This window comes from Lepus europaeus, chromosome 8, assembly GCF_033115175.1.
Source record: "Lepus europaeus isolate LE1 chromosome 8, mLepTim1.pri, whole genome shotgun sequence".
NCBI classification, from domain to species: Eukaryota; Metazoa; Chordata; class Mammalia; order Lagomorpha; family Leporidae; genus Lepus; species Lepus europaeus.
In genome coordinates, this window is record NC_084834.1 from 107,806,293 (window position 1) to 107,830,140 (window position 23,848).

The following is a 23,848-nucleotide window of genomic DNA, read 5'->3' on the forward strand; positions in this document are numbered from 1 at the left end:
AGGGCCGTGTGAGCAGCTGCACGATGGTGTCCGTGAAGTGGGTTTCCTCAATCCTGCTGCTGCAACTCTGCTGTGCTGGCTGTGGCTTCTGTGGGAAGGTGCTGGTGTGGCCTTGTGACATGAGCCACTGGCTTACTATCAAGGTCATTCTAGAGGAACTCGCAGAGCGGGGCCATGAGGTAACAGTGCTCACTCATCCCCATACTCATCTCATTGATCACTGGAACCCCTCTGCCCTGAACTTTGAGGTGGTCGATGTGCCATTTGTCAAAGAGAATACCAAGAAAAATCATGCTGCAATGCAGAAGCTAGCTCTTGATGTCTCACCACTGTTGCTACCCTGGCGATCAATAATAAAACTGAGTGGCCTCTTAAGGGGGATGAATAAAAGTTTTAAACTTTTCTGTGAGAGTGTCATCTACAACCAGACACTCATGAAGAAGCTGCAGGAAACCAACTATGATGTAATGCTTATCGACCCTCTGAAGCCCTGTGGTGAGCTGGTGGCTGAGTTGCTTGCAGTCCCCTTTGTAATCACGCTTAAGTTTTCCGTAGGAGGCAATATGGAGAGAAACTGTGGGAAACTTCCATCTCCACCTTCGTATGTCCCTGTGACTATGGTGGGGCTAACAGACAGGATGACTTTTCTGGAAAGAGTGAAAAATGCAATGCTTTTGGTTTTCTCTAACTTATGGATTCAAGGTGGTGACTTTCAAATTTGGAACCAGTTTTATAGTGAAGCCTTAGGTAAGTGACTCTTTATTTTAAACTGGTTATGAAAAGAAATATACAGATTTCATGTCCTATATAAAAAATTACTTATGAGCTTTCAAATTTTAGAAAACCTTGCTTTCCATTCTAAAATAAAGTCAAAGTTTAATTTTTATCAATAAAATATAATAGACCTTAACACAGAGGTTTTCATATTTTATTTAAACTTTTTAAAAATGTACCAGATATTTTTGAGAATCACTAATGATTATTTTTAAGTTTGTACCATTTATATTACAATGTACCCACTATTCTTCCATCTCATATATTTCTTTAGTATCTTCACAAAGTCTGCTATGGAGAATTTTAGTCATGGCTTCTCATATTGAAATATCTTTTGGGATGTTTTAATATCTTGAATGATTATTATACTAATGCTTGAGAAATTAATATGAAAATTATTCACTACTTGGTGTCTTGTAGTAATTTAAAAACTCTTTTGCTATTTTTGTCTTGTGATATAAAATATAATAGATTTTTTCCTAAACCAATGTACATAATTTGACTTATAATTTCCTTGCCCTTTCTTCTAGAATATGGTTTTTATCGTGATATTCATGCATTCAATTGTGATCTGCAGGTGAATGCAGTTAGGCTGCTTCTCAAACTATATTCAAAAAGTACAGAGTCATGAACAGAGAAACAAAATGTCATAGTAGACTCCTAAAATACTTACAGACATAATTCATTGAAGTCTGTTAGACAAATCACTTCATAGAATTAAATTCAGGGGAATCCACTTCAACAGTTCTCATTGATAACATGATATAAATGCAAATGTGCTGATTTTCTCTTATTAATCAATGAAATAATCAGTAAACACTGTCTAGGTAAATAAAACACTCTAGGCTTCATGCAGCTTGCAAGACAGTAACACAAGATTCCTGACCTCAAGTCTTCCCTAGTACGTCATTTTTCCATTTCTTTATTGTTTATAGAAATTGTCTATTCCCGGTAAACTAGGGTCTTTTTGCTTTCTACTTGTTAAACTTCTTATTCCGTGAGGTATTCTTTTTTCTGTAATGTAAATTTAAAATATTTTATCCTAAAAACTAGAAAAAAAATGAAAGGGTGAGTGGAGGATGATGGAAATGGGAGAGGGGGAGAAAGGAGAGAGGAAGGGAACATCATTATATTCTTAGAATTGTACCTAAAAAGCACATTGAATCTACTAAAACTAATTAAAATAAAAATTTTAAAAAAATAATGAAAACAAAGTGAAGCTCAAAATGATTAAAGTAGAAAATTATGTTTTATGTATTTTACTGCTATAAATAAATGCAAAACTATTAGTAGGTCACTGCAATACTTTAACACAATAGGATTTTGATTAAAATCCCATTGAAAGATTCAAATTGAAAACAGAGCAGAAATGTAATAAAAAAGTTTGTTCTGACTAATCATTCAACCAATTTTGAAAAATCTTTACTTATCTTCCCAGTTGGACAGCTTGAAATATTCAATTCATGTGGTAACAACACTTATTTGGTGTCTAAAACTTAATAAACTAGTAAGCATCATGTATTTTATAGCATTATCTTCTGCAGATATGAATCAATTGTATGTAGATAATATAACTCAAAAAAAGAGATATCAATCACTTCCTTCAAGTGCTTTTCCTATAGTTCTTCATTTATAATATCTCAAAAAAGCCATTACTTTTGAATATTTGTGTAAATTTACTTTCATGTACAATATACTTATAATATCTTATAAGTATTATACATTATTACAGTTATTATAATATAATAATATACTTCATGTATAATATTTCAAAAAAGCCATTACTTTTTAATATTTGTCTGTGTAAATTTACCTTCATTTTCTTCCCTTTAAAAACTTCCATAGTTAGAGAATAATCCAACATGGGAAGCGGGATACACAGCAGACTCATAGAATACCAGATGTCCTAAATAGCACTCTGGACTCAGAATCAGCCCTTAAGGCATTTGGATCTGGCTCAAGAGCCCATGAGACTATTTTAGGCATGGAAAGCCAAGACACTTTTGGGAAAAAAAAAAAAGACCTAAATGAAAGATCTCTGTGAGTGAGATCCCAGTGGAAAGAACGGGGCCATCAAAGAAGGAGGTACCTTTCTCTGAAGGGAGGGGATAACTTCCACTTTGACTATGACCCTATCAGAATAAGATCAAAGTCGGCGAACTCTAAAGGGTTCCATAGCCTTGGCAACTCATGACTAGAGCCTAGGGTGATTACTGACACCATAAACAAGAGTGTCAAATTGTTAAATCAACAACAGGAGTCACTGTGTACTTACATCTCATGTGGGATCTGTCCTTAATGTGTTGTCTAATGTGAGGTGATGCTATAACTAGTACTGAAACAGTATTTTTCACTTTGTGTTTCTGTGTGGGTGCAAACTGATGAAATCTTTACTTAGTATATACTGAATCGATCTTCTGTATATAAAGATAATTGAAAATGAAAAAAAAAACTGCTATTAAATTGGAAATTGCATAATCAATTTTTTAAAAATATCATGTAGGATCTCTGTCTTTAATGTGCTGTGCACTGTTATTTAATGCTATAACTAGTACTCCAACAGTATTTTTCACTTTGTGTTGCTATGTGGGGGCAAACTGTTGAAATCTTTGCTTAATATATACTGAACTGATCTGTATATAAAGAGAATTGAAAATAAAAAAGAAAACTTCCATAGTTGCTGTTAATGATCCATTTTCATAAAGAATATCTTTAATTGCTTTAAACTGTCTTTATTACATGAGATCTAAAGCTCTATAGACTGAGGCACTCAAGGGTTTCAGCTTCCCAAGTAGTGGCTTAACTGCACCCCAACTCTTACCATTTTGTTTTTTGAAGTTAATACATGCTTATGGTAAACATCTTGAAAAATCCTTAAGGTGGATTAAAAGTACTACCTTAAATCCCAGCTGAGGACAGCTGATCCTGCCCCTGAGGCATGTCTGAATTCTCTCTGAGTGATGGGGAAGTCTGTAAGTCAATATTGCTAGCAGCCACCAGAAGCTAAGAGAAGAGAAGTGTGGAACAGATTTTCCTGAAGAGCTTCCAGAAGGAGCAATTTGGACTAACACCTTGATCTTGTACTTCTAGACTCCAGAACTATGCCATGCTTGTAAAAATAGCATCAGTTAAAAACAAACAAAAACAAAACAAAACAAACAAACAAAAAAAAAACCCACAGCATTGGAAAAGTTAGGGAGAAAATAACAGAGGAAAGTCTCCACACATTGAAGGAATACAGTGGACCTACATGGAGGGCAAGGATGCACACAACTTAGGACCCCAGCAGCTGTGAACTCTGCACCAGCATTGGAGAGTGAGGTGAGAGCAGACTGCAGCAGCCCAAACCACTGGCGAAAAAGCTGCAGGAAGAGGCTAGAGGGAATCTGGCTTGGAGCCCTGTGGGGGATAGTGTACCCACCAAACTAAAGGAGAAAACAAAGTTGGGGCACATTTTCTCTCTCCATGATCATCCTGCAAAGGCATCCTATATCAAGCTGACAAAGAGCAGGTGCCATTTTGGACATGTAACAACTGCATCAGCTCATGTGCATGCCCAGTAATGAGCCAGGAAGAAACTCCAGAGTCTGGTGGAAACAGACAGGAGGCCGGATGCTAGGGAATGTGGCAGGGTTGGCTTCTGGGATTGCGAAAACACTGAGGCGGCATGGGAGGACTCAGGGTGCAACTGAGACATTGGGCAATCACTTTAGGAGGATCAGCATGATCCGGATTTCCTGGTTACCTGGTGAGGGACATTGCCTGGGAATCTGAGTTTAGATTGAGGTCTGCACAGAACCTTTGTGTGGTCCTTGTGGCACAGTGGGCAAATAATATACTCACTGGGGCTAGTGCCCAGGCATTGGTCTCCTTCGAGGAAAGGAGCTCAGCTGAGTGTACACCAACAGACAAGAAGAAACCTCTCCTCTGTCTGATTAAAAAAAAGAAAATTTACCAGGACAAACCTGGGTGTGTCACATCAGACATGCCCTCTACCCTGGAGCACTGAACAGAGCTACATGGCCACACCTATCACATGCCTCTAGTTATGCTTGAAAGCAGATACTTCATTAACTTACTCAGATATAGTCCAAAGATAAAAGCCACCACAGTAAAAAAACAAAGAAGAAACCAATGAGTATTTCCACAAATGCTGAATAGCAAACACACCAGGACATCCCCAAAATAACATTGCACTTCAATACTAGATTATGAAGATGATGAGATTGAAAAATTCCAGAAATGGAATTCAAAAGATTGGTCATATGATTACTTAGAAGTAATCAGAAACAAATGCATGAACTAATGAAATCCACACGTGACAAAAAAGAAAATTTCTCCCATGAAACTGATATCTTAAAGAGAAATCAAAATGAAATCTTGGAAATAAAAAATTCAATAGAACAATTAAAAAATGAGTGGGAATCCTTAACAATAGAATCAGTTAAGCCAAAAAAAGAATATCTGACTTGGAAGACGAAGCACAGGAAATCAGTCAGAACAAATACAAGAAGAAGAAATTAGAAAACTAAAAAACACTGTTGGGAATCTATAGGACACTATGAAACAACCCAACATACAGGTTCTAGGAGTTTCTGAAGGCATGGAAAGAGAGAAAGGGTTAGAAGGTTTTTTGCTGAGATAATAACAGAAAAATTCCCCAATTTGGAGAAAGAAAGGGACATTCAAGTACAGTAAGCACATAGAACTCCTAATAGACATGACCAGAAAAGATCTTCACCATGACACATTGTAATCAAACTCACCACAGTAAAACATGAAAAGATTCTAAAATGTGCATGAGAGAAATGCCACATTATCTTAAGAGCATCTCCAATTAGACTCAAAACAGACTTTGCATCAGAAACCCTACAGACTAGGAGAGAATGCAGATATATTCCAGGGATTAAGGTTAAAAAAAAAAACCTCTCAACCCAAAATATTATATCCTGCAAAGCTCTCCTTTATGAATGAAGGTGAAATTGAAAGAATTTGACACCACCTAACCAGCCTTACCAAATATGTTTAAGGATGTGTTGTGCACAGAAACACCGAAACATGGTCATCACTACAGAAGAAGGTAAAGGAAGGAAATCTCCCAGTAAAAAGAAATTCAAAGTAAAAAACAGGAATATTTCTTTAAAAATGGCAGGGCAAACTAATACTTATCAATAGTCACCTAAAGTGTAAATGGCCTTAACTCTCCAGTTAAAAGACACAGACTAGCTGAATAGATTGAAAAATAAAACCCATCTATTTGCTGCTTACAAGAAACACATCTCATGAACAAAGATGCATGCAGACTGTAAGTGAAAAGGTGGAAAAAGATAGTCCATGCTAACAGAAACCAAAAAGAGCTGTTGTAGCCATCCTAATATCAGACAAAATAGACTTTAACACAAAAACTGTTAAAAGAGACAAAGAAGGACACTATGTAATGATTAAGGGATCAATTCAATAGGAAGATATAACTAATTACAGGGCACCTGGCTATTTAAAAAGAAAGATATGTTAAGAAATTTAAAAAGAAAGAAATGTTAAGGTATCTAAAAGGAGACATACACTCAAATACAATAGTAATGGGGAATTTCAATATCCCACATTCAGCAATGGACAGATCAACCAGACAGAAAATCAGCAAAGAAATAGCAGAGTTAATCAACACTGTATATCTAATGGACCTAACAGATATCTACATAATTTTCCATCCTACAGTTGTAGAATACACATTCTTCTCAGCAGTGCATGGACCTTTCTCTAGGACTGACCATATACTAGGCCATAAAGCAAGCCTCAGCAAATTCAAAAACCATATTATGCATCTTCTCAGGCCACAATGGAATGAAGCTGGAAATCAGTAACTCAGGAATCTCTAAAACATATGTAAACACCTGGAGACTGAGCAACATGCTCCTGAATGAACAGAGGGTCATAGAAGAAATCAAAAGAGAAATAAAAAAAAAATTTTTGGAAACAGATGAAGACAATACACCATATCAAAACTTATGGGAAACAGCAAAAGCAGTGTTAAGAGGAAAGATTTTAGTGATTGGTGTCTATATCAAGAAATTGGAAAGGCACCAAACAAATGAACTATCAATGCATCTCGAGGATCTAGAAAAACAACAGAAAACCAAACCCCAAACCAGTAGGAGAAAATAAATAATTAAAAGTAGAGAAGAAATCAACAAAATTGACACAAAAATACAATGCTAAAGATCAGCAAAATGAAGAACTGTTTTTTTTTTTGAAAAAATAAAAAAAAAAATTGACACACCATTGGCCTAACTAACCAAAAGAAGAAGAGAGAAGATCCAAATCAATAAAATTAAAGATGAAAAAGGAAATGTAACAACAGAGAGCACAGAAATAAAAAAGAATCATCAGAAATTACTACAAAGAGATGTATGCCAACATTTTTCAAAAGAGGAAATCCAAATGGCCAAGAGACATCTGGAAAAATGCTCCAGATCACTAGCCATCAGGAAAACGCAAGTCAAAACCACACTGATCTTCCACCTCACCCCAGTTGGAATGGCTTTCATGCAGAAATCAACAAACAGCAAATGTTGGTGAGGATGTAGGGAAAAAGGTACACTAATCCACTGTTGGTGGGAATGTATACTGGGGAAACCACTACAGAAGTCAGTTTGGAGATACCTCAGAAATCTGAATATAAACCTACCATATGACCCAGCCATCCCACTCCTGGGAAATTACTCAAGGGAAATTAAATCATCACATGAAAGAGTTATATGCACTCCCCATGTTTATTGCACCCCATTTACAATAGCTATGAAATAGAATCAACCTAAATGCCCATCAACTGAAGACTGGATGAAGAAATTATGGGATATGTACTCTATGGAATGCAGTGGTAAAAAAAAATGAAATGTGGTTATTTGCAACAAAATGATTGATTCTGAAAAACGTCATACTTGGTGAAATAAGCCAGTCCCATAGGTACAAATACCATATGTTCTCCCTGATCTGTGATAACTAATAGATCACCTAAAAGGAAATCTGTAGAAGTGAAATTGACACTTTGAGAACTTGAACAGTTATTGTTTTGACTGTTGGGGAACAGTTTCTTTTTTTTTTTCCTTAATGGAGAATCCACTAGGAATGGGAGAGGGAGGTGGAGGTGGGATGGGATTGGAATGAGTGGGCAGGTATGGTGGGAAGAATCATAAGTTGTACTTACAAAATTTATACTCATTAAATAAAAGGTTTCTTTGGTAAAAAAATAAAGCCACATACTATAATCATCAATGGGTTGACAATCTAGGCAGATATGACACAGAAAACAAAGAATCTAGACAATGTGAATATATCTGTGTAGAAGTTTGGAGATGGAGTTAAGGTTTGGTTATGCCCAAGTCAGGATCCCAGAATTCCTTCCTGGTATCAAGAGACACAAATAATTCAGCCATCATTTGCTTCCCCTCAAGGTGCACATTATCAGGAAAATGGATCGGAAGGGGAAGACATAATTTTCTTTTCCCTCAGTACCTTACCAGGGAATGAATGGTCGAATTTTTCCATTTAAATTATGGGTCAGTTCCCTCCACTGAACAGTTACTTGTTTCTTCCAGGAAGACCCACCACATTATGTGAAACTCTGGCAAAAGCTGAAATTTGGTTAATCCAAACATACTGGGATTTTGAATTTCCTCGTCCATACTTGCCTAATATTGAGTTTGTTGGAGGACTGCATTGCAAACCCGCCAAACCTTTACCCAAGGTAGTATTATTACTTGGAGGGATCTTGGGTTATTTATAATATGATACTTGATCTTACATGAAATAGTGCAAGCTTATTAACACAGACATGATTATGAACACATTCATATTTTCATTCAATATTCGATTTCTATGTCACAGGGTACTTATGGTTGCTAATAATTCTTTCAGATGTTGCTTTGATAAACTAGTCTGTGTGTGAAGTGACTAAAGTAAATTTTAATAAATCAATGTTACTAATGTGTTTGATAATAGGTTGGAGTTACAGAAAATTAGGGATAGGAGATCATTCTAGTCTTCTTCACTGGCATATTTGGATTAGGATCAAGGACATTTAACAGGATGATAGCCAGGTAACATACTTTCTAGAAACTCATTGTGGTACATTCTACAGGATTTAGTCAGTGGAAGTGTTCAAAGAAGAGAAATTGTTGAGGATCCCTTGATTTCCACTTTGAGTACTAAAATGTGTGTGTTATCTCCCACTGAAATAGGATATATCTAGAGGTAAAGCATGTCTCAAATTAATATAATGAGTTCTCTCTTATGACCATGCAGGAGAGGAGTAAAGAAAACTTTCAGTTGAAGTTCTCTAGAAATCACTTGGATAATGCAAAGTCTCAATCTCAGGCTACAGCAATACAAAGCTTGAAAGTTATGAGCAAGAGTAGAGTTTATGGACATGGGTGAACCAAAAGTTAGATCAATTTTTTTTCTCAGCCTAGTGGCAGGTTTCTTTTGAAGTTAAAAATGAGATTATAGTTATTCACAAGTCTTCAGAAAAAAAATGTGGGATGCCATGGATGTTGGAAGAAACAGTATTGAGAAGCAAGAACGAATTATAATTTATCTATTTCTTCTTCTACCTTGAACTTGAGATCTCTGTCCCCAAGATTGGCTATAAACTCTACTTCCCACCTGAAGGGGCTCAAGGATATTTAGTTGTAGATGTTTACAATGTGCCTTTCACAGGATTCTTCCTTGTCCTGGTGCATGGCTTACTGTGTGATTGTCCAACTGTGGCCAACTCTTTTTCGCTCTACAAACTTCTTTATAGCAGCAGATGCCCCTGTGGTTGCTATCTAGTCTGTGTCCCTTTTCTTCCAACCAGGAGAGACATTCCATAGCAAATTGACTAGGACAAAGTTCAGGGCATGTTAGCTGGTCAAATGAAAAACAAAGGAGTCAACTCAACAAAATTCATGAAATAACAGAAGTAATTTATTAACTGCAGTTTCCAGAGAAGAGAGTTCAGTGTGCCTTGTAGAGTGACTGGAAAAGAGTGAGATTTCTAGAGCAAGGAAGTTTTAGCAGTTGATGGGACACAGAACACAGACTGAGGGATCTGTAAGGCAAAGTATTTATTAGGAAGCTGGACATTATCTATGTGGGTTTACAGCATTGTATTGTGATTGTTAAGTTCAAGAGCAAGTGGCATGAGTTCTGTTGAGTCACTGTGAGTGAGAAGTGGTCATTGTAACACACCACAGTTCATATGGAGTATGAGGACAGAGGAGTGAGCCAAGTCAGTTATATATGGCTGTAATATTGGGATTCAGTGATCAGGGGTCAATGTTGTTAAGATAGGTATCAAAATTAACCATGTTGAGGAACTTGAAGGAGATAAAGAATTTGAAACTTTTTCAGTGTTGATAAAACCTTGATTCTAATGTGATGAAATAAAGCACAGATGCCACAAAACATAAACAGAACAAATTCATCACAATTATTGTTTGAGAGAATATTGTGTTTAACTGTCAATAGAGTAAGTAAAATCCCTAGTTTCTTATGTTGTGGGAATATGTAGAATATGAGTCAAACACCTTAAGAGATATTGCAAACTAAATAGAATGTTTTAGAGAATTATTGATATCTCTTCATAGTAAGACAGGTATTGGTGAATGAAATCCCGCTTCTGGATTATGTATATATTTTTCTTACCAATAATTCTATAGCTACAAACAAAACTCTATTAACTCATGGCATTATCTAACTAGAAATACAGACTAGTAAGTTACCATTGCCATGGCTCTCTAGATAATCTGCAATGCTCAATTATATTTCCCTTCACTCCCACTTTTTTGCAAACACACATGAAATTATGCAAATTTTAAAATAGATAAAATATTATTTTATTATATTTAAATTAATTTTGTTAATAATTTGGAAGTGGCCGGCGCCACGGCTCACTAGGCTAATCATCCGCCTTGCGGCGCCGGCACACCAGGTTCTAGTCCCAGTCGGGGCACCGGTCCTGTCCCGGTTGCCCCTCTTCCAGGCCAGCTCTCTGCTGTGGCCAGGGAGTGCAGTGGAGGATGGCCCAAGTGCTTGGGCCCTGCACCCGCATGGGAGACCAGGAGAAGCACCTGGCTCCTGCCATCAGATCAGCGCGGTGCGCAGGCTGCAGCGTGCTACCGCGGCGGCCATTGGAGGGTGAACCAACGGCAAAAGGAAGACCTTTCTCTCTGTCTCTCTCTCACTGTCCACTCTGCCTGTCAAAAAAAAAAAAATAATAATTTGGAAGCTTTATTCAGACACATTTTTTCTATTTTTCAATGATTACTTTTATGAGTTTTAAAGTACTTTTTAAAATTTGGTTTCTATTATATATGAAAAAAGTTTTATTCTTATTACTTAATTTTTTGTGATCATTATTAAACATTGTTATCCTAGTAATAAATGATTATGTATTCAAAGTATATGCTTTACACACACACACTTCTTAGATGGTTGTGTGTGTCGGAATATAGATTCAGTCTCATTATGTCAATCTTTATTTCAGTAATGTAAGTGACTTTATTTTATTCTCTGTGCTACTGCACCTTTGTAATACACAGAATATTTTTCTCTACAGGAAATGGAAGAGTTTGTCCAGAGTTCAGGTGAAGATGGCGTCGTGGTGTTTTCTCTGGGTTCTGTAATTGATAATTTATCTGAAGAAAAGGCTGACCTCATTGCTTCTGCCCTGGCTCAGATTCCACAGAAGGTCAGCAAAGCCCTCCATCCAAGTGTGACTTTCCATTTGAAACCCGAGTCTCATTTTCCACTTTGCATGAAAGATTTCTGTATTCAGTGAAAATTTGTGAAACAGTATAACACTTCTAGGCACAATTGATTACTTGCCTACTGAACTTGGCCTTTACTTTGGAAACACTGCTCTTCACTGCCATTTTTTTGTAAGAAGATAAAATTAAATAGGTTAAGCCCCATTGCACATTTTAGGATTTGAAATATTAAGGCCTGTTTTGCTTCCTTTAAAAAAACTGTGAGGTATTTTAGCTTCCAAGAATAAGGAAGAGAGGGAACTGATGTGACAAGTAGAGAGAGAAATCATGATTCAGAATATTATCTCCGATATATGGTTGGTTGAGAAATATATCCAATAAAGTGGGGCTGAGAAGCAGAATCTAAGATTTTTACAGTTTTTCTACTTAATTAAAATTTTGTAGCCTGAAAACAGCTGTATTTTAATGTTATAATCTACCAAATTTATGTAATAATTTATGACAATTAATTTTGACTTTATTACCAAAATGTTAGATTTCAACTCTAGATATTTCTATCCATGAACTATCATAGAGCTCTTTATTTTTATATTTGATTAAATTACATAAATCTCACTAGTTTATTATGAAATTATCTGTGGAGGGGCCTGGAACATTTTGCTACTGTTTGTATTCAGATGAAAGATTACTTTTAAAGACCTCCCCAAAACAAAAAATATTTAATGTAGCAGAAGTACAAATCCAAACAAGATGCTCCATTGGAAAATGAAGAGGAGTAACCTGCCGTACCTCCTCCACACCACCCTTCCATCCTTGTTCTTCATAAAAATCCAAATCAAACTACGTTTAAAAAAAGGAGAGAAAGAAACAGGAAGAAATGAGAAAAGACAGAAAATCATCCAAAACCCAAACAGAAACATCTAGAGTAAATTATACCTGTGAGACCAATCTATGTAAAGATAGAGCTATGATGGCCCAATGATTCAAACATACACAGAAGTCAAGTATCCACAATCATTTTAACTCACATATACAGACTAATTAAATAGTAATGCTTTCTTTTTCAATTCTTCATTGATAACCTCACCCTTGGATACTTTTAATTGATGAGACCATTGGTAACAATGTTTCTTTTAAATATTCATTTATTTATTTGAAAGGCAGTACAGAGAGGCAGAGGCAGAGAGAGAGAAAGGTGTTCCATCTGCTAGTTCACTCCCACAATGGCCATAACAGCTGGAGCTGGGCAAATCTGAAGCCAGGAATCTGGAGCTTCTTCTGGGTCTCCCACATGGATGCTGAGGCCCAAGCATTTGGCTCATCCTCCACTGCCTTCCCAGGGAAGTGGAGCTGCTGGAACTTGAACCGGAGCAAAATATCATGATGGCTCTGCAGACCATGGCTTTAACCTACTGCACCACGGCACCAGCCCTGGTAATAATACATTTAAAAGAAACTAGTACAGGTGGCCAGTACTGTGGCACAGTAGGTTAATCTTCTACCTGTGGTGCCGGCATCCCATATGGGTGCCAGTTCTAGTCCTGGCTGCTCCTCTTCCAATCCAGCTCTCTGCTGTGGCCTGGGAAAGCAGTAGAAAGTGGCCCAAGTGCGTGGGCCCCTGCATGCGCCTGGGAGACCAGAAAGAAGCACCTGACTCTTGGAATCAGATCGGCGCAGCTCCCGCCTTTATGGCCATTTGGGGAGTGAGCCAAAGGAAGGAAGATCTTTCTCTCTGTCTCTTCATCTCATTGTCTGTAACTCTACCTCTCAAACAAATAAATAAAAATCTTTTTTTTTTTTTTGACAGGCAGAGTGGACAGTGAGAGAGAGAGAGACAGAGAGAAAGGTCTTCCTTTTCCATTGGTTCACCCCCCCCCCCCCCCAATGGCCGCTGTGGCTGGTGCGCTGCGCTGATCCGAAGCCAGGAGCCAGGTGCTTCTCCTGGTCTCCCATGCGGGTGCAGGGCCCAAGGATCTGGGCCATCTTCCACTGCACTCCTGGGCCACAGCAGAGAGCTGGATAGGAAGAGGAGCGACTGGGACAGAATCTGGCGCCCCAACCGGGACTAGAACCCAGGGTGCTGGTGCCACAGGTGGAGGATTAGCCTATTGAGCCGTGGTGCTGGCCAAAAATCTTTTTTTTTTTTTTTAAGAAAGAAACTAGTGCAAATCTTTTTAAAAGATGAGTATGTGTGTTGGCATTTGGCACAGCAATTCAGATACTACTTGAGACTGTGACATTCCACAGAGGAGTGCCTAGGTTCTAGTCCTAGCTCTACTCATGATTTCAGGTTCCTGCTAATGCATACTGCAGGAAACAGATGATTGGTGAAGTACTTGGGGCCCTGCCATCTATATGGGAGACCCAAATTGAGATCCTGGTTCCTGGAGTCATCCTGTTCCAGCTCAGGCTATGGCATGCATTTGGGGAATGAACCAGAAAATAGAAGATAATCTCTCTTTCTTTCTCTATCTTTCCCTCTCTTTCTCTTTCACCCCATCCCTGCCTCTCTACTTTTCAATAATGAATATAAATCTAAATTCCTTACAATTTTAATTGTAAACAGTACTGCTGTTTCTTACATGTTTACACGTGCCCCCAAATACTCGTAGCTCAAATTTCATTTTACATTGAGTGGAATATATGTGATTTATAAATGCCTTCTGTAGCATTAAAATGCAATTATTTTGTTGTGTTACTTGTGAAATATAGGTTTTATGGAAATTCAAAGGAAAGAAACCAACAACCTTAGGTGCAAATACTCGAGTCTATGATTGGATACCCCAGAATGATCTTCTTGGTAAGACTATGGGAAAGTACACGTATGCAGCTGGATGAGGGACAAAGTGAATAAAATTCAACAAATATTTAACAAGTGTAGAAGTTTATTAACATATCTCCAATATCTATAATTATAATTAAAGAATTGATGATTATTTTCCTAAATTAATTCATCTAATTGTTCACATTAAGAGTTTTGAGTAATGCCAAAGGAATCATTGACTCCTTTTTAAAAAGAAACTTTTCCTGGGTAGCAATGACCCAACTTACCACCTTCTATGTAGGATACACTTCTTCTTCATTGAGTTATCTCATTATAGTTTTTCCTTCTGTTTTATTAAATACTTTTAACAATGTATGATGCAGTCCTCAACTGTGCTCTTTTCACAAACTAGGCCATCCCAAAACCAAAGCTTTCATCACACATGGTGGAATTAATGGGATCTATGAAGCAATTTACCATGGGGTCCCCATGGTAGGAGTTCCCTTAATTAGTGATCAGCATGACAACATTGCTCACATGAAGGACAAAGGAATGGCTGTGGAGATGAACCTGCACACAATGACAAGTGCAGACTTGCTCAGTGCCTTGAGGACAGTGATCAATGACCCATCGTAAGTACTGCTGATTTGAAAGGTTCTAATATTGACTACACTGTTAGTTGTATCAGGAAGCATTAGAGACCAGGATTATGGTATTTTCAGATACTTTCACACAGTCTTGGAATTCAACATCTTGGTCTTGATATCATCTTGAAAACTGTAGCTCATTCAGTGACTAAGTTTCTTTATGGAACAAATAAGGTTAAATTGACAATGAGCTTCTTACAAATTTACCTTTATATTCATTTCCCCCATTGTTAGAAGAGAAAATGATATATACAAGGTATCACAAAAACATTAATGAAAAATGAATATTGAGTTTAAACTAAGAGTGGATTTACACTTTTTGAATGAAAATAAACTTAATATTTACCTAAGTCTTTCCTCGGAGTTTTTCAAGTACCCTTGTGTATTTCTTTTCAGTCTCCTCACCATATATGTTCATGATAGGCAGTCAGCTAAGTTCATGTGACATCAAGAATTTATATTTTCCTCAGTAAGTTTTGGCTTTAAAACACATTTCATTTACTTTAATTAAAACAAAGATAAGAATGCTCTACTTTCTGTCTCTGTTCACACTTCCAGCTATAAAGAGAACGCCATGAAGTTATCGAGGATTCACCATGATCAGCCCATGAAGCCCCTGGATCGAGCAGTCTTCTGGGTCGAGTTTGTCATGCGCCACAAGGGAGCCAAGCACCTTCGGCCAGCAGTCCATGACCTCAGCTGGTTCCAGGCCCACTCTTTGGATGTGATCGGGTTCCTGCTGGCTTGTGTGGCAGCTGTTATAATCTTTGTCACAAAATGCTTGTTGTTTTGCTGCCAACAGTTTGGAAAGACAGAAAAAAAGAAAAAGAAGGAATAGATCCCTTCAAGTTGGGCAAAGTGCTGAATAGGACAAACTTGTTCATTCCTGGGTACAGGGAGAACACATCTGCTTTCTGTTTTCATAGTCCTCATTCCTCAATCTTATTCTAGCATTCAAGCTAATAATCAGCTAGTGAGTGTCTCTCTCTCTTTTTTTTTTTTTTTGTCTTCCTAGCTTTTTTTTTTTCCCTCCTTTTTCACATTACTGGTTACAGAGATACCAATAACTCTGAGATGAGACATATAGGAATGCTTTTCTTTCATTTCAGTTCCTTCTCATCACTCCCATTTTTCCATTACCATGGCCTCCTATTATACTCAAGAATAGTGACCATGCTGTTATCCTCTTGCCAGTCTCATTTATGTTGCTACAAATAACAAGATTTCATTATATTTACAGATGAATAATATTACACTATATATAATATGTATATGAGAGCATATTTTCTTAAGCTATTTATCTTTTGATGAATGCCTGAGACCAAATTTTGACCATCATGATTTGTGCTATAATACAAAAAGCAGAACGATTTCAAATAAACAACCTAGTTATGCATCTCAGCATCCTGAAAAACAAGAAGAAATGAAACCTCAAATTAGTATAAAGAGGGCCGGCGCCGCGGCTCAACAGGCTAATCCTCAGCCTAGCGGCACCGGCACACCGGGTTCTAGTCAGGTCGGGGTGCCGGATTCTGTCCCGGTTGCCCCCCTTCCAGGCCAGCTCTCTGCTATGGCCCGGGAGTGCAGTGGAGGATGGCCCAAGTGCTTGGGCCCTGCACCCGCGTGGGAGACCAGGAGAAGCACCTGGCTCCTGGCTTTGGATCAGCGAGATGTGCCGGCAGCAGCGGCCATTGGAGGGTGAACCAACGGCAAAAAGGAAGACCTTTCTCTCTGTCTCTCTCTCTCTCTCACTGCCCACTCTGCCTGTCAAAAATTTAAAAAAAAAATTAGTATAAAGAACAAAGTAATGAAGAGCATGGTATAAACAAAAGTGAAATGAAAAATCAGTGAGATGAAAATTTTGTTTCTGAATATCTGAACAAACAACAAAACCCGAGCTAGAAAGAAAAGAAAAAAAGATAATATGAACAGAGAAAGATAAAAAGGAGACATTACAATTGCCACAGAAATATAGAGGGTCATAAAAAACTAATATGAACAATTATACATAAACAAATAGACAACTTCAAAATATTGAAAATTTCCTGGATGCTTATAACCTACCAATACTGAATCAAGAAGAAATAAAAAAAGCCAGCTGACCAATACGTACAAATGAGATAGAAGCTGTAAGTGCAAGTTTTCCAACATAGAAGGAACCAGAACTGATGGCTCAAGTGCTGAAATCACTTAAAGGAGAAATAATGCCAATTATTCTCAAATTATTCTAAAAATTTAAAAGAAGAGAATTCTGCCAAGCATATTTCACAAAGGCAGCATTACTCTGACACCAAAGCCAGACAAAGATTGCAGAAACAATAAACTATAGACCAATTATCCTGATGAAATCTGCTTTTATATTCAAGTAGCTATTTCAATGTACGTCATAACTTTATAGATTTACTGTATATCGCTTCTCGGCCTTTTGGCTAAGATCAAATGTAGATTTACTGTGTAGTCAACTAGTGCAATAATTTTCTATATAAAAGTTTAGAGATATACAGCTAATTGTAAGAAACTTTAAAATATATGACAGAATCAATACAAGGGAAAAATGAACTTCAAGAAATGTAAAATATTTGTAACATTTAAAACATGTAAAATTTATATAATTTTGAGAAGTATAACATTTGTTATTATAATTATTTAAATAAACTTTTTAAGATATAATTTATGCATCATAAAACTCACCTATATATAATCCAATGGATTTAGTATGCTTACAGCATTATGGATTTGTTATGATAATCTGATTTTAGGACATTTTCATCACCCAACAACAAAACTTCGTACACCTTGGAGTTCAATCCCTATACTCTCTCACTTGCAGCAACTACTAACATATACATGTATGCTTGCTCTGGAATTTTGTGTAAATGGAATCACACATTATATTGTCTTTTACAACTGCTTTGTCTAAGCACGGTATCTTCTTAAGTGTCATCCACATTTTAGTATACGTCAGTACTACTTTTTCATTCACTTTTACTGTTGGATAACACAGTCTATAACAATACACTATATTTAACTAATTCATTAATCAACTAATGGATATTTTGTTTAACTATACTTCCTGCTATGGTGAGTAATGATGTCCCAAAGATTGATATGCACACTAATGCATGAATATGTTTATTTGTTTGGGGATGATATTACTGGATAATATAATAATTTCACATAAACGAGGATCTGCCAAACTGCTTATCAAAGTGACTGCACATTTGCAATCACTTTTAGATCCATGTTAGTGATAAATGAGGGTTTTAAGCTGTCTTATTGCCTATACATGTAATCACTTGTTATACCCATATTACAGTGTGTGAAATGGTGTCTAATTGTAGTCTAAATTTGCATGACTCTTATTGCTGAAGTTGTTTAGCTTCTTTGATATATTTGTTTGTTAATTGTATATATTCTTTGAATAAATGTGTATTCAAAACATTTATCATCTTTAATTGGTTCTTTGTCTTTTCATCATTGAGTTGTAGGAATTCTATTTATACTATGAACACGAATCCTCAGGATATATGGTTAGCAAATGTATCTTTCAATTGTGTGTGTGTTTTTTTTTTTAATTTTCTCGTTTCTGTCATTAAAGAATAAAAGTTTTTAATTTTGAGAAAATAATATTAATAAATATTAATATTAATGAATTTTATCATAAAGACTTTCTTAGTTATTTGAAAGGCAGCAAACGGAAGGGGAAACATACATACACATGCACACACACAGAGGGAGAGAGCTCAAGCAGTACTGTGCAGACCAAAACAAGGAGCCAGGAACCCCATCTGGGTCTCTGATGTGGCTGGGAACAGCTCAAGCACTTGGGCCATCTTCTGCTGCTTATTCAGTTGCCTTAAGAGGGAAGAGGATCAGAAGAGAGCAATCAGGACTCAAATCAGCACTCATATGCGATGCAGCATCTTAAGTGGCCACTTAACCTGCTGCATCATACTGGCCCCATTTTCCTGAATACTCCAGCAACATATTCACACAAAACTCCATGCAACAACCTGAATTCCTAAAATTCATCCCCTATTCTAGTTCTTATCAATAATTATGTCCAGTTATGTTGTCTATCAGACTCTCTAAAAGAAAATCTGAGACTAACTGATTGTTAACAAAGAAATGTTCTACATTGGTACAACATGATGGTCTACTCACTTTTCAATAGACCCCAAATTAAGTCTCCATAAAAATGAAAAGCCTATAAAACTTGAAGTCCAAATTCCTTCATTCAAGTCTACGTACAAGTGGCTCAGTCTCAAGAAGAGGATCTTACTCAGGAGACTGGGTTCCGACAACTAGCTGCACCCTGAAAGGTCTTTTATAGGAGTGGATATGGCATCTTCAGTTGCTTCAAAATTAGCTTAATCCAAATCTCTGCTTTTTTAGCTTTCCAAGGTATCATGAGTTTTCAGGTACCTTGTTGATGTGGAATGTGGTGGAGAGGGTTTTGGGAAACTGCACAAATGTCGCCATCATTCTCAGTGAGCATTGGGCATAATTCCTTCTTGTGTTTTCATTTCCTTGTGTGTAGTATCTCATGCAATCTGCACTTCAGCGCAGGGTTGGGGTTCCTCTGAAACAGACCTCTTCTCTCCAGTTGCTCTAGTTGTGTTCTCTCCAGAGAGCGAAGGGAAGACCACTGTTCTCTATGGACACACGAGGAAAGGAATAATGCCTACTCCCTCAGCACCATTTTAACTTAATAGATTACATTTTAATTTATCCTAGTAATAGTGAGTGTCATCACTCTGCCGTAGATTTTTCTTTTCTTCCTAGCCATCTTACGTTGCTGTCAGCTGGTCAGTACTAAACCATTTCAACATGTAAAAAATAAGACACAAGAACCAAGAATGCCATGGAATGAAGGTTACTCTAGCCAAGAAGTAACAGAAGGATACCAGTGTTCAGTAAACACTAGGAGATATTAGGTACCTTGTATTAAAGCAGTGAAAAGTGAGTCTCAAGAAAGGTTGGCTGTTGAAATATGGAACTTGAACATGAGACAGAAAGACCCAAGGAATCCTGCTCTTTGGCAGAAATGTCTTCAGTTGCCCTCCTATGTTCCTTCCTGTCTCTGTGGAGTCTGTTGTTGAGTTTAATGAGTGGGGCTGTATGTCTGAGAGGTGGGAGACAGACCAAGGTGTGCAGTTACCAACTTTTTTTCTCTTTTTTACTTTTATAACTTATGTGCTAAAACTAATTTATGTATATATACAAAACATCGAACAATAACAAGTAACTTCTCCACATTGCTTCATGCCCACCACCCAATTAATCTAGCTCCTTGTTTTAAAAATCTCTTTTCTTCTCTTGGTGGTTATTGGCATGCATCTAAGTTTATATTAATACTTTACCTTCTTGTTTTTCAGTTTTCTTAGTGTCTTACTCTGTTTTCTGATACTATAATAGATTTCTTCACATTGTAACTTATGAACGTTAGCAATTGGTTTGGGTCATTATTCTGGAAACAAGGAAGTCCAAGATCAAGGGTACACATCTGTTGGGTACCTTATTTTGTCATAACATGGAACAATGAGGAAGGGCAAAAGAACATTTGAGAGACAGCAAGATAGGCCTAACTCAATTTTATACCACAACTTTTCCTCGTATAATAAACCCACGGCTGAGATAAATTCATTCATTCATAAGGCAAAGAGTTCATGACCAAAACACCTCCCAGTAGACTCCACCTCCCCACCTTTTCACATTGGGGATTGATTTTCCTGGGCATATACTTTGTTTGACTCATTCAAACCTTGAAAGACAGACTTTGGTCAGATTTCTTTATCCAGCTTCTCCTAAGATTCCTGGTCATATTGTTTGCTTCATCTGGTGACTATAGAAATACTTTTGATGAATATGTTGAAATTCTATTTTGTTAGAACATTTTTAGTGAGATCTTTTGTGTCTGATATTACCAACCACATCTGTGTAACTGTAACATTCATATTTGTTTAACATATCAATATTAATACTACTCAGATTATTTTAATGTTATTTTTTAGATTAGTTTGTAGTTATTGTTGTCTTTCACATCTTTTTGATGTGGTGGCACTACAAAATGACATAGCAGGATTCTGAAACTAACTGTATTAAGGAATCTTGCTTGGTCAGGAAGAGCAGCTTCCCCGATACCATATAAATGATGTTGGGGGATTTCAAATACATTTTTTAAAATTTATTTATTTATTTGAAAGAGAGTTATAGAGAGGCAGAGGCAGAGACCAATAGAAAGGTCTTCTGTCCACTGGTTCACTCCCCAAATGGCCACAATGGCCAGAGATACACCAATCCGAAGCCGGGAGCTAGGAACTTCTGTGTTTCCCACATAGGTACAGAGGCCCAAGCACTTGGGCCATCTTCCACCACCTTCCCAGGACATAGCAGAGTTCTGGATCAGAGGAGGAGCAGCCTGGACATGAGCCAGCACCCATAGGGGATGTCAGGGCTGCAGACAGACGCTTAGCCTACTGCACCACAGAGTTGTCCCCTGTATCTCTTCTACGTGGACATTCAAGTTTTTCTCTTGGTTTATCCTATTTTTAAGTTCTATTTTCTATCTCTGTGAATGGTTTGGGAGTTTTATAAATATTTGGTAGTATGGTTTTACACTCTAGATTTATAACTACCTTTTATAAAATGGGTGACAGGACCTATGAACATATCAGCTAGAACCAATTATTTAAAGTGTGTTTAGATATTTTGTTCGTAGGTATTTTACAGTTGTCTTGAATGTTTCAAATATCACCTAAAAATATTACTTATTTTCTTTACTTGACTTGGTAGGACTACCTCAGATTTGTCACTCCTGGTTTCACTCATCTAAGGAAATGAAGTATCTGCCTTGACCCTAAGGCCTCAGAGGTTAACTATTGCTCCCAGGTATAGCCAGCAGAGGGCAGCAAAGGACAGTGGAGCAAGTGCTTGCTGTCAGGTTCTAGGGAGGAGGCAAAAAATGAGTTACTGGAATCAGGGGATCTAGGTTGCCAGCATGGAGAAAGATGCTTATTGTGGTGACAGTGACCCACAGTGTAGATCAAGCTGAGCAGAGTGTGGAGAGTGTTGTCCCAAGGGCCACAGTTGACAACCAGGCATCTGTTATAGAGATGGACAAGAGTAGCCATCAGGATGTGAATCATCAGAGCCTGTTCCCAGTCCTGACTGCTAATCTCAGCTTAGAATCCAAGATGTGGCTCCCTGAAGTAACAGTATCCACTACCAACCTCGAGAACCCAGGCAGATTAGTGCTGAGAGTTGGAACCAGACTGCCCTCAGAGATTGAAAGGTCTATCTCAGTAAGTACAGTGGGTTTGAATGAGCACCTAATCCAAATGCAGACAGTGATAAAGCCTCAGGTCATCCAGGTATATGATTCCATCTGACCACAATGTGGCTTCACATCGATGGGTCAGTTTTTCCCTCCTACAAGGAGTAAAAGTTTATTTCTTTTGGAAACACTTTGTGACTTAAGTACCTGACAAACTTGACTACAAACTGTTAAGTATCTGTATTTCAGTCCTGAACTCCACTGAGCCTGTTTCTTCTCCCATAAATATGGGAGTAATGCTTTTATTTCAAAAAGTGATATTGAGGAAATGAAACTATCAAAAAGTGCCTGGAGTGGCCAGCATGGTTGTGTAGTGGGTAAGCACCACCTGCAATACTGACATCCCAAAGGGCATGATTGCTCCACTTCTCATCCAGCTCCCTTCTAACATGCCTGGGAAGGTTCAGAGAATGGCCCACGTACTTGGTCAGCTACATCCATGTGGAAGAAGCTCCTTGCTCCTGACTTCAGAAAGGCCCATTTGGGGAATGAATCAGCAGATCTCTCACTATCTGTATCTCCCTCTCTTTGTATCTCTGCTTTTCAAATAAATAAATCTGAAAAATGTGCCTGGAAAGGAATCTGGCTCTTTGTTATTATTCAATAGATTTGATTTTATGATTTGTTCTCTCTCCCTTCTCTTTAGGCATGGAAGAACATTCATTATACTGTTATTTTGAAGGTAAAGATAAAAATAATAGATGTTAATGAAGGGAATATTATCAAGGAATCACTACTTTTCCTTTTTATAAAATTATTTATTTGAAAGGTAGAGTAAGTGAGAGGCAGAGTCAGAGAGAGAATAAGATCTTTCATACACAGGACGACTCCTCAAATGGCTTGAAGAGCCATATTTGGGCCAGGATGAAGCCAGGAGCGAGTAACTCTGTCCTGGTATCTCACATGGGTGGCAGGGGTCCTAGGATTTGGTCACCTACTACTGCCTTCTCATGTACTTTAACAAGGATGCTGAGTTGGAAGTAGAGGATCCAGGGCTAGAACTGGCACATTGATAGGGAATGCAGGTGTCACAGGTGACAGCTTAAATTGTTGTGCTATGACAGTCTCCTCTCCTCTCCTCTCCTCTCTTCCCCCCTTCCCTCCACTCTTCTCTCTTCCCTTCCAGTCTTTTTTTCCTTTCTTTCCCTCTCCTCTCCTTCTCTCTTTTTAATAAATATAGTTTATCCAAATCTTTGGGTGAATCTCTAATTATTTCCTGAGTAACTAAAGTGCCAATGTCCCCCCCTAAGATTTATTTATGTGTTTTAAAGGGTTATAGAGAGAGAGGGAGAGACATTTGCTGTTTCACTCTCTAAGTAGCCACAACACCCAGAGTAGAACCAGGTCCAAACCAGGAGCTTCATCTGGGTCTCTAACATAAGTGGCAGGGGCCCAAGCACTTGGCCCATCTTCCACTGCCTTTCCCAGGCCATTAGCAGAGAGCTGGGTCTGAAGTAGAGAAGCCTGGACATGAACTGGCACCCATATGGTATGCCAGTATTATAGACAGTGGTTTTACATGCTGTGCCACAATGCTACCCCCCCACCCCATGCTACCTTTTCTGTGGTGGTATTTCAT

At 37.7% G+C, this 23,848-nt stretch overlaps 1 protein-coding gene across 1 annotated transcript; it reads left to right on the forward strand.

Moving 5' to 3' along the window:
• Positions 1–18,376, forward strand: LOC133765130 (UDP-glucuronosyltransferase 2A3-like). The gene is made up of 6 exons (XM_062198750.1): positions 1–747; positions 8,370–8,518; positions 11,372–11,503; positions 14,235–14,322; positions 14,699–14,918; positions 15,492–18,376. Exons 1-6 carry the CDS (start codon positions 24–26, stop codon positions 15,769–15,771), a joined length of 1,593 nt encoding a protein of 530 aa, XP_062054734.1. The 5' UTR covers positions 1–23; the 3' UTR covers positions 15,772–18,376.
• The last annotated feature ends 5,472 nt before the right edge of the window (positions 18,377–23,848 follow it).